The 18,509-nt window shown below is 39.2% G+C and overlaps 1 protein-coding gene across 4 annotated transcripts in view; it reads right to left on the reverse strand.

Moving 5' to 3' along the window:
- Positions 1-18,509, reverse strand: part of LOC138738724 (cilia- and flagella-associated protein 44-like) — a 127,084-nt gene that overhangs the window by 50,738 nt on the left and 57,837 nt on the right. For all 4 annotated transcript variants that reach the window (XM_069889504.1, XM_069889503.1, XM_069889501.1 and 1 more), the window contains exons 15-18: positions 17,612-17,761; positions 6,522-6,755; positions 4,723-4,871; positions 2,230-2,509 (exon numbers count right to left, since the gene is read on the reverse strand). In XM_069889504.1, the coding sequence (XP_069745605.1) occupies positions 2,230-2,509; positions 4,723-4,871; positions 6,522-6,755; positions 17,612-17,761 (813 nt within the window). The remainder of the gene's footprint in view (positions 1-2,229; positions 2,510-4,722; positions 4,872-6,521; positions 6,756-17,611; positions 17,762-18,509) is intronic.

Genomic DNA, 18,509 nt, shown 5'->3' on the forward strand with positions numbered 1-18,509 from the left:
CAAAGAGAAGGATAACTAATAAATATATGCTTGTTTGTAGCTTAGGTGAACTTCCAAAAAAGTACAATAATTTCAAAGGTGAAATTTTGAGTGTAGAGTTTGTATGTTCCTGTCAGGATTAAAGGCAAGGTTACCAGGCAGAGGGATATTGGGAATTGGTTCAGAAGGTGTATATCAGGTATAGATAGGCATAGAGCAAATGAGGTATTTGAGTATAAAGAAGGCAAGAAAAGCAAACCAAAGACATGAGATTGTTTTGGCAGATAATGTGAAGGAAAATCTTAATGGTATCTACAGGTATATTAAGAGCAAAAGGACAGTAAGGAACAAAATTGTCCCCTTGAAGATCAGAGTGGTCGGCTTTGCATGGAGCCAAAAGATATGGGGGAGATCTTGTGTTTTTTTTTCCCCTCATCGGTATTCACTCAGGAAGCAGGCACAGAATCGTGAGAAGTCAGGAAAACAAGCAGTGAGGTCATGGTACCTCTACAGATTAAAGAGGAGGAAGTGTTTGCTGTCTTAAAGCAAATAAGGGTGGACAAAATATACCCTTGGACCTTGAAAGAGGCTATTTTAGAAATTACAGGGACTCTGGCAGAAATATTGAAAATGTCCTTAGACATAGATGTGGTGCAGAGAATTGGAGGGTATGTTACATTGTTCCGTTGTTTTAAAAAAAGCTCCAAAAGTAACCCTGGAAATTTTAGACCGGTGAGACTGACATCAGTAGTAAGTAAAATTATGAAGGAGTTCTAAGAGATCAAATATACAATTATTTGGATAGCCAGAAACTGATGAGGGACAGTCAATATGGCTTTGTGCGCGGTAGGTCGGGTGTAACCAATCTTGTAGGGTTTTTCAAGGAGGTTTCCTGGAAAGTTGACGAAGGAAAGTCTGTGGGTGTTGTCTACATGGACTTTAAGGCCTTTGACAAGGTCCCACATAGGAGGTTAGTCAGGAAGGTTCAGACACTAGGTATTCACGGTGAAGTAGTGAACTGGATTCAACAATGGATGGACAGGAGAAGCCAGAGAGTAGTGGTGGATGATTGCTTCTCAGACTAGAGGTGAGCCTCAGGAATCAGTGCTGGGACCATTGTTGTTATCTCAATTGTCAGTCCAAGTACAACTGTGAAACAGTATAGGTAGTCCCCCTATTTACCTTCCAGGACTCGCACTGTAAATTGAAATTATCATGTTGAAACAATAGCACTAATAGTGCCCTCTACCATTTTTATTTCAGTTTTATTTAAATGCTGAAAACCTTTATTATAACATAAATTAAACTGGATAAAAAAGACATTCCAAAGCTGTGCCACATATCACAAGTGCAGGGAAACATCATAACTTGAATCTGAAAGTACCTGATTCTGACTATCTTATCTTAGAAATATCGCAAGTTGGGACGTCGTAAGGCGAGGTCTCTCTGTATATCAAGAGATTAGACCATTTACAGGTTGCTCCTCCTTTGTAGGAATGAACAAACAACTCACTTATTCAGGTAGAAATGACTGAATAAAACAGACTGGGTCATCAATATTGTTGCTTGGGAAGGATCATTTCATTTGTGAGGAAAGAATGGAGGTGGAATTTGTTAACCTTGGCCAACATAAGACTGGGTGGGTGGCTTGGAGATTAGATATGGCAAATCATGAGAAACTTTTTCCTCACAGCAGAAATGTCTAAAAGCAAAGTGCATAGTTCAAGGAAAGGGGTGACTTCAGAGGAAATCCAAGGAAGAATTCTTCGCTCAGGGGATGGTTGGCATCTCAACACACACAATTTGAGTGGGTGGTGCAGAGAGGTATTCTCACAGCAAGAAAATTTGCAGATGCTGTGATCTTTTTCAGTACACAAAAGTGCTGGAGAAGCTCAACAGGTCACTCAACATCCCTAGGAAATAAAAGCTTTCTGATGAGGGGTTCAGGCCCAAATCGTCGACCATCTTTTACTTCTGATTGATGGTTCATGCCTTATGAGTTTCTCCAGCACTTTTGTGAACTGCTCACAAAATTAACAAGTTTGCAGAAGAACACTTGAATCACCGTTATTGAAGGGTGTAGACAAAAAGCTGATAAGTGGAATATCAAAGATGGGTACGATGGCTGGAATGGTGGAGGTGAGTGGGGAGGAGTCAGCTTCTGTGGTGTACGACTCTGTGACATAGAATTAGTTATTGAGGATACTATAGGCCCTAATTTGTAACTATAATTCACCTCATTAAACTTACACTAGGAATCGGCACAGCAGCTTGCTTTTCACTCAATAATTCACCAAGTTCCTCCTGAGGAAGAATACCAAAGGCAAAGATGTTGCTGTCAGCTCCACATGTGAGGAGAAATTGCTCATCGTGACTGATGCAGATTTGATTGATGTGACCATAATCATTGTCATGGACACTGAGACTCCAGAATTTTTGCATTGATCTCAGTTTATAATCATTTGACTTAAGAGGGTATACTCGCACAGCTCCATCTTCCATCCCACAAAATAGCAGGTCCTTTTCTGAACTGGAACAAAAAGAGATGCAAGTGAGTATCTTTGGACTAGTTGCATTGTCTCTGTAATGCAGTGCATCTGCATCAAAATTGAATTAAACTGAATGTGACATATTTGTTCTTTCATGAGCTATTGCATCTTAGGCTCGAAGGAGAATCTCATTTATCTATTACTATATGCCAGTATCTCAATCTAAAATGTGGACAATTCCTTTCCCCACCCCCACCCCCACCCCCTCCATAGGTGCTACTTGTTCCACTGAGTTTGATATTGAATTGTTTATTGTTACTGTCATCTATACCAGGATACAGTGAAAAATTATTTTGCATGCTATCCAGGCAAATAAACCCAAACAAGTACAAGTAAAAGCACAATACTAGAGAACGACAGAAGGATGAAGGGCTTGAGCCCTTCATCCTTTCATGAACTACAGATGGGGCGCATGAGAGAGAATCCCACCGAACTCCCTTCGGAGAGCAAAAGAGAACTTCTTCAGGGTAGGCATCCCTCAAAGAGATTATGCAGAGTTTTTCAGTAGACAGAAGTAAAACACTAAAAGTCCATAGACACCATTGTTGAAGTAAAAACCCAATGCTGGAGAAACTCAGCTGGTCGGGCAGTTATGTGCTCCCATTTTTCATTCATTTTCATTTGTGTGGGATTGCCACTTTAAGAGAACAAATTTAACCAAAGCCAGGAGAAGAACAGCATGTTCCTAAATTAGATACATTTGCAGAGTGAGGCGAGAAGCCCTGGAAATCCCAGGTGCAGAGACCATCTGACCAGCATATTGAAGAGGCATTGCACAGTTTTATTCGAGGGGCCATTTTAAGGAGCCAGCAAAGGAGCAAATAGCTCTCTGAAGAAGAAACACAGCGTTTGATTGGCCTCAGACGTGGTTATATGCAATCTGACTGATTTCCTCCTGTTTGTTATAGAGGTATGAGAATACTCTGTGACCAAAAGAGTGAAGGCCACTTTTGTTTGACCCACAAAAAGGGTTCTACTTGCAGAAGAAATACTGCACTTGGATGGTGACCAGAGTGAGAGTTATTGGAGTTCAGCTGATCCACAAAAAGGGTTCTGGATGCTTTGTGTGCATCAATTGCTTTGTGTCCCCTATGTCATAGAAGAAGGGAGTTTTGATTGGCACTAGTCCAAAAATGGACATTTCGTTGGAAGCATCTTGACAAGAGTTTCATAAGTTAATCAACATTCTGTTACCCCCTGGTCTCTTTCACCCACCTCATGAACTGCTAATTTCAACTAAAGCCAGCGTGTCACATCCATCTAAGGCCTGCGTGTCTCATCAATTTCAAGCCTACTGAATTTCTGAAACTGAAGTTTAGACTTTAAAGTGCCTTTCAAGAATTGTAGTTTGAGCTATGGTGGCTTGGGGTATTACTTACACACAGACACACACACTTATTTGTGCATAGTTGGGAGTCAAGTTAGATAAGTGTAGATAAGTTTAGTTAAGTTTAGATTCGTGTAAATAAATTAAATATGGTGTTATATCATTGTTAATTAATAATTAAAAATATTATTTTAAATATAACACCATCTGGGCTAATTTCTATTGCTGCTGTCTGATATATAACAATCGAACAAAGATTAAAAACTTTGGTTATATACCTTTTCCTTTGCTCTATAAAGTGCATTGTTTGACCTGCATTGCAAAATAAAACCCCAAAAAGTGTTAAAAAGAAAACTGCAGTTAAAACAGTCACAGGTTTGTGAGATTGAGTTTTTTTTTAAACATACATAAGTAGTCCGTTCAAGAGCACAACAGCTGTAACTTTCTTGCTTGTATATTCCCATACATTTCTGTGCTCTTATGGTTACAAGGTATCAATCAAATTATCACATTAAAATGAGTTTTAAAATAAAGTAGAAAGAACAACCTCATGGTTCAACTGCCAAGGAACTATGTTCTAGAATTCCATCTTAAAATTCTCCTCTCCACTTCTCTTTTAAAAGCTTCATAAAACTTTGGCTCAAGCAAGGTCTTGTTTGATACCAGTCCTGTGGCTTGTCTTGGAATGTCTTACCATGTTAGGGGTGGTATATAATGCAAGTTGTGGTTAATGCAAAAAAATCCAGATGTAATGGTGAATCTATAGAAAACCCTATTAAGACCAGAGATGATGTACTATGTATGGTTTTGGGCTATACACTTAGAAGCCTTTAGGCAAGAGTTAAATTATTGTTTTGTATGGCCTACTTGAATTTCATTTTTCTGATTGGGGTTTCAGATGCATCTTCAATGGCAATGAAAGCAAATGGCTCTTCCTCATTCTTGGAGATGTCCTCGCTGATTCTCTGATCATTTGTGAACTTACAATGGTAGAGATATCCACAGTCATAATCGCCCTGAAAAAAAAATATTGGAAATAATTAATAAGGTTTCAACATAATTGGCCGAGAAGCTTTCAATCTGGTTTCTTCTTCCACCACAAACCAGAGACAGGGTTTTTACAACATCCACCTTTGCAAGTGAGCTATTTGACCCATTCCTGCATCAGGATATCAGGGATCTTGTAGCCAGATCAAAGAAAGAAGCTGAATACTGGTCACTGCTAATACCAGATATAACTAACATCTTTGGAAAGAACGAGGAGTCCACAATCCCTATCAAAGCAAGTTCAAAATTATATCCTGTTGCCATGGATCATCCCTCTACATGAACTGTCCTCCCATTTATCATCTCAAATAAACTTGAACTCATCCAAAACTTTACTCCAACTTACACTAACTTTATCACTCATAAACCTTTTGGTTACTGATCTACATTGGCTCCTGGCTTGTCAAGGTCTTAATTTTAAAATATTCATTGGCATTTTCAAACCCCTCCATGACTACCATTCCTTCCTGTCTAGGATTCTATCAAATCTCTACTTTTCCACTCTTTCAACAGGGTTTTGGCAGTAGCAAATTCTTTGGGCTCTCCTGCTACAACTTCCAAAGGAATTAATAGAGATTATAATTATACACACAAGCAGAATACCCCCAAAAGCTCCAGTGGAAAAATGGGAGACCATGACATTGATACTGATTTCATGCAGTTCCAATCATTCAAACAAAAAAAAGCTTTGTAAAGCTTGGTTATTATGACACAGAGGCAACAAATATAACTATGACTGAGACAGCCACAATAACTGTGATCAACCCAAACTGGTGCCATCTGTGTGGAGTTTACACATTCTACCTGCAATAAGGTGTACCTCCAGGTGTTCCACTTGCCTCCTACATTCCAATGACGTGGAAATCAAAGGTTAATTGGGCCCTGTAAAATTGCTTAGTGTAGCTAGAGGCTAGAAATGATGGAAGCATGGGGAGAATAGATTACAAGGAAAATTAATGAGGGAGTGGCTTTACTTGTGAACTAGCATTAATCCAATGGGTTAGTTTCCTTTTAAATCATATATAGAATTATAGCATTTGTCACGAAAGGCAATCGTTTGGCCTATTATATCTGTGCTATCCCTTTGAGAAGGAATAATTGGCAATTAATAATCTATCCTACACCCCAGTTTCTTGATTATAGCCATTGATGATCAGAATATGATTTTTCAGGTGAACCACTTCATATGAAGTGGTTTTAAAAGATTCTTGTTTATTATTTTAATGCTGAGAAGAGCAATAATTAGTGTTCTGCACATTGCCAGTCCTTAACCAATAACAAGAAAATTGATCGCTGGCTAACTTGACAGTCTGAACAGTTTGCTTCACATAAAGTGGCTGTTCATTTTCCTTGTTCCCTACAGTCTTCACGAGTACAAAGAAACTCCATCCATTTTCCCATCAAGACCTTTCATAATTTTAACCATCATAACATCCTCTTTAGCAAGTTGATTGCTCCTTGTTTCAATAATACAACTTAATTCTCTCAACTCCAGACTGTATCTCTTCTGAACTCCTTCCAAAGTCTTTTCAAAGACATGACATGCTCAATTAACAGAATGCTTAAAGTTCAGGATCTTTTTCTCTGCTCTCAAATTTTTAATGATCGATAAGACTTACCAGAGACAACCAGAATGTATCTGGCTTTGAATAGAAGCCACATAGTATGGGACTTGGTTGAGGGGGGATATAGATAATTGGGAGCTCCTCCTCCAGCTCCTCCCCTTCTTCTTCTTCTTTAATGGCCAATTCTGGATTTTCTCCCTCCATTTCCTTCTTTTGTTTTACCCGCTCTTGCTTTTCCTTTTCTTTTTGCTCTTTCACTTGCTTTCTCCGATTAATCTCATTGTTTCTCTATTACAACAACATAGATGTAAGCTCAACAACTGAAATCTCACATTTGGTTATCTCAGCATCCAGTCACAAAATGTGCCCTTGAATCCAATCCATTCCTTTGCCCTAGGAGATGTAAAGATCACAATACAGTGAGAAGTGAGAGTAGCAAGACCGTGTAGGCATTATGACATATTGGTCAGAATGCAGCCAACACAATCAGTTAAAATTGGTTAAATAAACAAAGTTAGTCATATGATTGTACGAGCAAGACCCTGAGCCATGGATATTCACAACAGGCCTGTGGAATACAGAGGACTGAGAACAATTTTCTGTTATTTGTTCACTAGACGTGAATGTTTCTGCTCTGCCAGCATTTATTGTCCATCGCTACTTGTTCCTGACATTAGCAGAAAGTCGAAAGTTACAGGGATCAGCAGCTCTGAAGTTATATATAAGTCACAATGGCAGTGTTCTTTCCTGGAAGGACATTTGTGAACCAGATTGATTTTTTTTTTTGCGTATAAATCAAGTCGTGAAACCCAAAAAAAAACTCTCAAAAAAAGGGGGTTGACTTATATGCCGGATATACTTTTGAGACCTTAAATTAAGCTCAAAATCCAATCCACGCTGAACCAGCGTACAAGTTGATCCATGAAAAACTGATTTGATATATAAGTTGATCCTTGAAAAACAAAAAAAACCCAAATGCGACAGATTTTCATTGAAAATAACAGCACAATTAGAATACTTCAAAATCACTCTCCCTATCATCATCTGAGGCAAAGATGGCGGCAACACATCCATACTCTCACTGTTTAAACAGTCATCATATGGGTCCCAGTCTGAATCTGATTCAGTGGTTTCAACTTCATTGACAGTGTCCCACAATAAATCATACCACTGTAGCTGCGCACTACATTAAAAAAAAATTTTTAAAATTTTTCACACTGTATCAACCAAAATATGTACAAACATTTCTCATTAAATATACACAATGGCATTTTCCCCCCTTCCCTCCCCTTCCCACCCCCCTCCAAAACCAATAAATATTCAATCTATACAATACAATAAAACCATAAAACAATGTCTTCACACAAAGGAAAATAAACAAGAAAAATGCATCATCTACTTTTACACACTGAATTAAGTCGTTTTGTCTTCTTATCATTTTAGTGGGTGGAGCTCTGAGGTAAGCTCTCTCTCTTATGTTCCATGTACGGTTCCCAAATTTGTTCAAACAATGTGACTTTTATTTTTTTAATTATATGTTATTTTTTCCAATGGAATACATTTATTCATTTCCATGTAACATTGCTGTATTCTCAGGCTCTCTTCCATTTTCCAAGTTGACATTATACTTTTTTTCGCTACTGCTAAGGCTATCATAATTAATATTTTTTGCGCTTTATCCAATTTGAGGCCTAATTCTTTACTTCTTATGTTACTTAAAAGAAAGATCTCTGGATTTTTTGGTATGCTATTTTTTGTGATTTTATTTAATATCTGATTTTAGTTCTTCCCAAAACATATTTACTTTCTCACATGCCCAACTTGTGTGTATTGTTGTTCCCATTTTCTTCTTACAGCGAAAACATCTATCTGATAATGTTGGATCCCATTCTTTTAATTTTTGGGGTGTGATATATACCCTGTGTAACCAATTATATTGTATCATGCGTAATCTTGTGTTTATTGTATTCTTCATAGTTCCAGAACATAACTTTTCCCATGCTTCATTTTTTATCTTTATGTTTAAATTCTTTTCCCACTTTTATTTAGGTTTATAGCTTATTTTATCATTTTCTTTATTTTGCAGCTTAATGTACATGTTCGTTATAAATCTTTTAATTATCATTGTGTCTGTAATCACATAGTCAAAGCTGCTTCCTCTGGTAATCTCAATCTGTTTCCCAATTTATCCTTTAAATAAGCTTTCAGTTGATGATATGCAAACATTGTACCATGAGTTATTACTCGCCAAGGCAAATAGCGCCTTTGGAAGACTACACAAAAGAGTCTGGAAAAACAACCAACTGAAAAACCTCACAAAGATAAGCGTATACAGAGCCGTTGTCATACCCACACTCCTGTTCGGCTCCGAATCATGGGTCCTCTACCGGCACCACCTACGGCTCCTAGAACGCTTCCACCAGCGTTGTCTCCGCTCCATCCTCAACATCCATTGGAGCGCTCACACCCCTAACGCCGAGGTACTCGAGATGGCAGAGGTCGACAGCATCGAGTCCACGCTGCTGAAGATCCAGCTGCGCTGGATGGGTCACGTCTCCAGAATGGAGGACCATCGCCTTCCCAAGATCGTATTATATGGCGAGCTCTCCACTGGCCACCGTGACAGAGGTGCACCAAAGAAAAGGTACAAGGACTGCCTAAAGAAATCTCTTGGTGCCTGCCACATTGACCACCGCCAGTGGGCTGATAACGCCTCAAACCGTGCATCTTGGCGCCTCACAGTTTGGCGGGCAGCAGCCTCCTTTGAAGAAGACCGCAGAGCCCATCTCACTGACAAAAGGCAAAGGAGGAAAAACCCAACACCCAACCCCAACCAACCAATTTTCCCTTGCAACCGCTGCAATCGTGTCTGCCTGTCCCGCATCGGACTGGTCAGCCACAAACGAGCCTGCAGCTGACGTGGACTTTTTACCCCCTCCATAAATCTTCGTCCGCGAAGCCAAGCCAAAGACTTCAACTGTTCAAATGTTAATAAATTATTTCCCAAAAAACAATTTTCTATTCTTTTGATTCCTTTTCTCTCCCATTCTCTAAAGGAAAGGTTATCTATTGTAAAAGGGATTCATGGATTTTGTATCAATAATAATTTTGGTATTTGGTCATTCATTTTTTTCCTATCAACATTAGTGGTAATTCTTTCCATTGTTCTAAGTCTTCCTGCAATTTCTTTATTAGTGGCTGATAATTTAGGTCGTACAAGTGGCTTAAGTTATTATCTAACCTGATCCCTAGGTATCGGATTGCTTGTGCTTCCCATTTAAATGGTGATTTTTTAAAAAATTCTGTATAGTCTGCGTTACTCATTGGCATCACTTCACTTTTATTTGCGTTGATCTTGAACCCCGATATTTCTCCATATTCCTTCAATTTCTTATGTAATTCTTTTATTGATATCTCTGGTTCTGTTAGGTATACTATGATGTCATCTGCAAATAAGCTGATTTTATACTCCTTCTCCTTTATTTTTATCCCTTTTATTTTATTTTCTATTCTTATCAGTTCTGCCAATGGTTCTATTGCTAAGGTGAACAGTGAGGGGGATAATGGACATCCCTGTCTAGTTGACCTACTTAATTTAAATTGGTTCGATACATATCCATTTACTGCTATCTTCGCCAACGGTCCATTATACAATGCTTTAAACCAATTAATATATTTTTCTGGTAGATTGAACCTCTGTCATACTTTAAATAAGTAGTTCCACTCTACTCTGTCAAAGGCTTTTTCTGCATCTAAAGGAACAGCCACTGTTGGTTTCTTATTTCCTTAAACTGCATGAATTAGATTAATAAGTTTACAGACATTATCCGCTGTTTGTCTTTTCTTAATAAATCCAGTTTGATCTTGTTTTACTATTTTTGGTACACAATCGGCCAAACTGTTTGCTAATAATTTCGCTATCATCTTATAATCTGAGTTAAGTAGAGATATTGGTCTATATGATGCTAAATGGATCCTTCCCCATCTTTGGTATTACTGTAATTATTGCTGTCTTACATGAATCTGGCAAGTTTTGTGATTCTTCTACCTGGTTTATTACTTCCAGGAGAGGAGGAATTAATAACTCTTTAAATGTTTTATAAAATTCTATTGGAAATCCATCCTCTTTTGATATTTTATTGTTCAGCAGCATTTTTAATATATCCTGTACTTCCTCTATTTCAAATGGTTTTATCAGTTTGTTTTGTTCCTCATTGCAATTTCAGCAGTTCAATTTTAGCTAAAAACTCTTTTATTTTATCATCTTTCCCCTCATTCTCAGTTTGGTATAATTGTTCATAAAATTCTTTAAATTTTCATTAATCTCTGTTGGGTTATATGTAATTTGTTTGTCCTTTTTCCTTGATGCCAATACAGTTCTTTTAGCTTGATCTGTTTTAATTTGCCAGGCTAATATTTTATGTGATTTTTCTTCCAGTTTGTAATATTTTTGCTTTGTTTTCATTATGTTCTTCTCCACCTTGGACATTTGTAATGTTTCGTATTTTATTTTTTTGTCCACCAATTCCCTCTTTTTCATCATATCATCCCTTTTTACTAGTTCCTTTTCTGTACTTACTATCTCCTTTTCCAACTCCTCTATTTCCCGATTGTAATGCTTTTTCATCTTAGTTACGTAACTTATTATCTGTCCTCTAATGAAGGCTTTCATTGTTTCCCATAATATAAATTTGTCTTTAAATTCCTGCCTTTTAAGTAGCATGGAGTTTAACCTCCATCTAGATGTTCTTGGTAGGATGTCCTCCAGTTCTATTGCTAATAACAGGGGTGAATGATCTGATAGTAGTCTAGCTTTATATTCAGTTTTCCTAACTCTCCCTTGAATATGGGCCAACAACAAAAACATATCAATCCTTGAGTATGTTTTATGCCTACTCGAATAATATGAATATTCCTTCTCTCTTGGGTGTTGCCTCCTCCATATATCCATAAGTTTCATTTCCTGCATTGATTTAACCATACATTTGGCTACTTTATTCTTTTTGTCTTTTGTCCAGTTTTATACAACATTGGATGCAAATTAAAGTTAAAATCCCCTCCCATCAATACATTTCCTTGTGCGTCTGCAATCTTCAAAAAAATATCCTGCATAAACTTTTGATCCTCCTCATTGGGTGCATATATATTGAGCAAATTCCAAAATTCTGAGTATATCTGACACTTTATCATTACATACCTCCCTGCTGGATCTATTATTTCCTCCTCTATTTTGATTGGTAGATTTTTGATAACTAATATGGCGACACATCTAGCTTTTGAATTATATGATGCTGCCGCTACATGTCCTACCCAGTCTCTCTTTAATTTGTTATATTCCACTTCAGTTAGATGTGTTTCCTGCACAAATGCTATATCTATTTTTTCTTTCTTCAGTAAATTTAGTAGCCTCTTCCTTTTAATTTGGTTATGTATTCCATTAATGTTTATAGTCATATAGTTCAACGTGGCCATCTTGTATCTTGTTTACACCTCTTTTCCGCCATATCCATCCCCCTTTTTCCCCATTTTCATCTCTTAGTTTTCCCTTTTTAAACTCAATGTATGATAACACATTTCAAACATAAAATGGTCCAACAATTCCCACACCCCATAATACCTTAACCTCAAATGCCCCCCCCCCCCCTGAGGTGCCCCTTATTCCTTGCCGGGCAACCACAACTCCCCTTTCCATTTGGATTGCAATCTTGCTCGCATCAACTGATTTCGCAATGACAGTTATTCCCTCCCCCCAGAAAACTTTTTTTTACTCATATAACAAAGCTCTCTCTTTTTTCCCCTTTCTTCTTTCCTTCCCTTCTCTTTTTCTTCTTTAGTTCTTTTCATATATTGTTTTTACATCTTTATATATTCTTTATCGCCGTTCTTCATTCTTGTTACATCTCTTCATCTCTCCTTCTATCCTGCAAACGTTCTGCGAATTCGTGTGCTTCCTCTGGATCCGAGAACAGTCTGTTTTGCTCCCTGGGTATAAATATTTTAAGCACGGCTGGATGTCTTAACATGAATTTATAACCTTTTTTCCATAAAATCGTTTTCGCTGTATTAAACTCCTTCCTCTTCTTTAAGAGTTCAAAAAAATATTTTTTGACCCTGGTATTCCAATGGCTTATTATCTTCTATAACTTTATTCCTTGCCCGCTCCAGTATATTTTCTCTTGTCATATATCTCAAAAATTTTACTAAGATGGATCTTGGTTTTTGATGTGCCGGTAGTTTTGGAGCTAGTGCTCTGTGTGCCTTTTCTATTTCCATTCCTTCCTTCACTTCTGTCGTTCCCAGGACCTTTGGGATCCAGCCTTTTATAAATTTCTTCATGTCTGTGCCTTCTTCACCCTCCTTCAGGCACACTATTTTTATGTTGTTTCGCCTATTATAATTTTCCAACATATCAATTTTGTGAGATAACAACTCGTGTCCTTTGATTGCACACTTTTGTTTGGCTCTGAGAGCCATTTCTGAAGTCCACTGGTCGGGAGGTCGCGACTCCGCAGGGCAGGTACCAACCTTGGAGATAGAGCACTCTTCGCCACCACAGCAGGTAAGGCCTTCTTCTTTCTTCTCCGGTGACTTTTCCTCTTTTTTTCCCATTGTTTTTACTTTCTCCTTCTTGGGTGCCATTTTCTTTCTCTTCTCTGTAACTTTATCTTCTATTTCTTGTATTTTATATTTGTTGAGCTTTATCTTTTCCTGTCTTTTTTTCTTTTTTTCTGGAGAGGGCTGGTTTTACCCGACTGGCCACTACTCCATCACATGACTCCTTCACCTGCACACTACTCAAAGACACACACGCACGTGTAGTCAGGTATAGCTCTGCTTTATTGGGGCTGAAAGCCTGACTTTTACATTGCTCGTGTTCCCGCTGTTTTCCCGTTTGCTAATGTCACCGCTCACATAACAATAGTGGGTCTCCTGCACGCTGGTACATTTTTACATGACAATGCCTTCTTCCCCGTGCATTTGTCCCTCTGTTGGCTGTGCAGTGGGATCAACGACATGTTGGGGATGCTGGCCCCTATGCTGCCTTAGCCTCCGGACCATCGGTTCACTTGCTGAGGCCAGTGTTGCTGCTCGGTCTGCTGGCCCCTGGTTGCACTCCCTGACCAGAGTGCCAGCCCGATGGTCGTGGCAGCGTGCCACTACACTGCACTTTTTAAATGATTTTATCACAGTCTCTACTTTAATTTGTCCCGTGGCTTTGAGCACAAACACCACATCAAACGATGCACCACACATTGCTCCATCTTTTGTAAATGAAGTTTCTGCACTCAACGTTCATGTATTCCATTCCTCACACACATGGTCTTTAAATGGCTTATTCAAACAGGCATTGAGAGGTTGCAATATAGACGTCAAGCCACCCAGGATAACCGCCATGTAAGTATTATGTAGTGTTAATCTATTTATAGTCTTCTCAGTTAAATGGCTACGAAACATATCCCAGACAGGTAAACTTCATTCTTTGCGTAAACTGCCTGACTGCCTATTCCACACATTGATATCCATAGTTTTCCACCATTTTTCATGAAAATATACAAAAGTACCCGCAGGGAATTTCATTTTCGGTTTAATTTTGCATTTGATGATTACCATAGGTCTTAACTTCATTCTGTCAGCCATGCACAATAACACCACAGTAAATCTGGTCCTTTCATGGCCTATACTTCTGGTTTGCACAGTTTTAACACCTTTCCATTCCACTGTTCTATTGCCTATCATGTCAAAATTTATGGGGGATTTCATCCGTGTTTCTGCTATTTGCCAATGCAAACGTGTTTCTGCCAGTTCCGTATAATAAATTGGTGAAAATTTACAACTTTATGATCAAGATCTTTTGGTAGTTTCTGTGCAATTATAATTTTTTGTCATAATACCAGATTTTCCTGTTCAGGAAACTGTTGCACCAGCCTGCCGTAGCCTCAAACTCTGGGTGCAACTTTGTCCACTGCAGTGCAAATGTTCTTATTTTTATTTCGGGTGACTGTGTAGCAATCTTGCCTCCGTTCACGTACCCATTCTGCAATGTGATTTTCCAACTCTGGCCAACGAGTGATTCTTTTCGTCAATTAACATTGCCCTTTTGGTGTTTTTCTTTCTTCTTCCAATCTCTTACCAATTTCTCATATGCCTCCATTTTTCCTGCAGCAGAAGTTGTTGGTTTTCTTGGCCAGATATAATTTGCTTCATAATTTCGTCACAAGTTGTATTATGTCAATGGACCCTCCAAGATAGCAATCACCTCCAGCCAATGCCCAGCAGATCAATCCGTGTGATCTTTGGGGGTAAACGTATATGCCAGTCAGTGACCAATCTCAGGCATCGCGATCTTTGGGGTCGACTTATCTACCGGTCAATGGTCCAATTCAGGTATCCAGAAAATTGAGGTCGACTTATAAGGCAGATATACCATAAATCCCTTAAAATGAGGGTCGACTTGTATGCCGGTCAACTTACATGCCAAAATATACAGTAAATGATTCTTTAAAAATGTCATGGCTTATTAGTAACCACATGAACTTAATTCCCCAGCTGCCGTGCTGGGATTTGAAGTCATGTCCTTGGAACAATGGTCCACAACTCTTGCTGCTAGTAGAGCAACTTGACCACAACACCACCATGCATCCACTGGAACTCATTAGCATTCTCTTTCTATTTCCACCTGGCATTTGAATTGATACCTACCTTTGAAGGTGACACATGGCAATCAAAACTTTGGCTTATTGGGAGGAGGGGTAGCAGATCATTTTTCCTTCTTATTCATATGTGCTATGTTCACCCCACCATCAGCAACATTCATTGCCATCAATAACTGTTTTCAAGCTGAACAAGTACTTAAGGTCTACATTGACTGGCTCACCTTTATCTAATCTTCTTATAACATTAGAAATCTAACAGATTTGACAAATATGATATTTTTGTTACAAATCCATTGATTTTACCCAATCCCATCATTATTTCTGTACCTCATTACTACTTTGTAAATAAATGTCAGTATATACTCTCCCACTGACATCAGGCCAACCAGACTGGACTCCCGAAGAAGTAGAGGGAAGGATCAATAAGTTTGCAGATGATGCAAAGGTTGCAGGTGTTGTGGATGGTGTTGAAGAATGTAGACAGGATGAAGACTTGGGTGGGAAGGTGGAAGATGGAGTTCAATTTGGATAAGTGTAAGTTGATGCATTTTGAAAGGTGAAACTTGAAGGCAGAGTACAAAATTACATTCATACTGATAGAGGCTAAGCATTCATGAACGCTGAACTGCGGCGAGCCCTGCTATGAAAGGGGATTGCCACCATCCGTACCACGAGCTACAACCCGCAGGGCAATGGGCAGGTCGAAAGGGCTCATGCTACATTCTGGAAGACTGTTAATCTTACCCGGTGGCAGGAGGTGGTGCCTGAGGCGCTACATTCTATTCAATCACTATTGTGTACTGCAACAAATCAAACACCTCATGAATGTATGTTTGGCTTTCTTAGGAAATCAGGAATTGTGATGGACTGGCCAGGCTGTTTATCTGAGCCTGGAACCGTGCTGCTGAAGAGCCACGCTCGGGCGCGTAAAACAGACCCCTTAGTCCAACCAGTTCAGCAACTGCAAACTAACCCCAACTACACTCGTGTTAAATTCCCAGACAGGAGTACTGACACTGTACCCCTAAGAGATCTGGCCTCACCTGGTTCGCCCCTTCCTCGCATCCCTACTCAGAGTGAACCTGAGAGGTTGGACTCACCCCCCCAGCCTGTGACCCCTAGTAAGCTTTCAGATGGCCACGCTGAGGCTCCACTACCTCACGCTGGCAATTCTGGAGCAGGTCCAGAAGTCAGTCCTTCCCACACTACAATCCCAGGAACTGTACCAGTTCCCAAGATTGCAAAGGAGCCACCTGTTTTGAGAAGAAGCGCCAGAAACCCATCAATATAGTAGTAAAGATCAGTACAGAGTGCAAGAGTTACAGAGAAATCAATTCAAATGAACCGGTGCGGACTCGAAAGGCCGACATGGTCTGTTTCCGCTCCGTAAATGGTTATATGGTTATATGATTAATAGTAAGATACTTAACAGTGTGGAAGAATAGAGGGACCAAATCCGTTGATCTCTTGAGGTTACTACGCAGATTCATGGGATAGTTAAGAAGGCCGATGGTATGCTGAACTTCATTAGTTGAGGGATTGAGTTCAGGAGTCGTGAAGTGATGTTCCAGCTCTATAAACCTCTGGTGAGATCACATTTAGTATATTTGTGTTCATTACAGGAAGGATGAGGAAGCTATGGAAAGAGTGCAGAGGAGATTTACCAGGATGTTGTCTGGATTGGAAAATAGTCTTATGAGGCAAATTTAGTGGAGCTAGGTCCTTGAAGCAAAGAAGGATGAGAGGTGACTTAATAGAGATCTACAAGATTAAGAGACACATAGATAAAGTAGACAGCCAGCACTTTTTACCCAGGGCATGAGTAGCAAACACCAGAAGACATCTGTACAAAGTGAAGGGAGGATATTTTGGGGGAGACATCTGGAGTGATTATTTTGAATATAAACAGAGTTGCAGGTCCTGGAATACAATGCCAAGTGTGGTGATGGAGGCTGGAACAATTGAGGCATTGAAGAGACTCTTAGACAGGCACATGGATGAAAGAAAAATAGAGGGTTATGAGGTAGGGAGGGTTTTGTTCTTATTTGTTAGATTTATACAAGTGAGCATATCGTGAGCTGAAGGGCCTGTACTGTGTTGCATTGTTCATTGTTCTATGTTCCTTGTTCTCCCTTGCCTTCTTTCTTAAGCATCAAGGCTACATTTACCATCTTCCAATCTGTGGGAACCATAATTGAATCTATGGAATTTTGGAAGATGCCAAAAGTGCAATGACACATCTTTTAAAACATTGGCTTGCAGGTCAGCAAGTTTTGGAAATTTATTTGCTTTCATTCCTATGGATTTCACCACTTTTTTTCCATTAACTCATTCCTTTCTGCACCTTATTCACTCTCTGCCTACTGTTCTGCACTACTTTGACCATCTTTTCTGCATCTTCTCCTCAGTGGATGAGGCAAATGAGTAATCCTACAATGTTTTTGTGTCAATAGTTTGACAGGCGAGGGCATGAAGTGATACATAAATTACCTCTATGCTGGATCTGATGCTCTTGAAACGGAAATACTTTTTCTGAAGCGGAATCTCAAAAGTGAGAGTTGTGTCTAATTCTTCAGATTCTGGACATGCTGCTTGAACCACATATCCATTTTCACAAAATATAAGTAATGTGCTTTTATCCTTAAAAAAAACAAAGCAACAGTTAAATAACAAGATTTACAAGCAAATACAACATATCAAATCATTTTTTAAAAATCTAAAATCTTACAACTCGTAAGGAAGCTATTCAGCCATCATGTTTGTACCAATTTGGAAGTATACGTTTTCTTCCTAATTGGCTTGACCTTTCCAAATAGAGAGAGAAACTTTTGATGTTTCAGTTCAGACTATAAGTGGGATGGGGAATTAACATGGCAGGCAACCAGAGCCCAGAACTACACCTGCAGTATCAAGAAGGGCTTGAGAGGGGCCAAGAGGTATTAGCTTACTGGACAAAAGAAGGTAGGAGAGATGGAGAAACAGGTAGGGGAAGAGACCACTGGATGGGTTGGGGGAGTGGGGAGAAAATTGAAACAGTCAAACCAAATAGGGGTGGCATTTATTCAGTGTTGTTAGACTCATTAGCAGTGGTGTGGCCTCCTCGACATTGGTGAGATCAAATGAAGATTGGGTGACCTCTTTGCTGAGCACCTATTCTCCTCCCAGAGGTGCAAGTCGGAACTCCCAGTTGTTAGTCATTTCAATTCCATTATCCATTCCCATACAAACATTTGTCTTTGGCCTCATTCATTGCCAGGGTTACAAATATTCATTCCTCCACCAAGTGTTCTCCTCCCCCAACTCTCACACCTTTTTTTTCTAGTATCCCATCATCTCTTTGCCCCTTCCAAGCTCTTCCCCTCACTCCCCTTTTTATACTTCAGGTCTC

Source organism: Narcine bancroftii, chromosome 7, assembly GCF_036971445.1.
Source record: "Narcine bancroftii isolate sNarBan1 chromosome 7, sNarBan1.hap1, whole genome shotgun sequence".
Classification (NCBI taxonomy): domain Eukaryota; kingdom Metazoa; phylum Chordata; class Chondrichthyes; order Torpediniformes; family Narcinidae; genus Narcine; species Narcine bancroftii.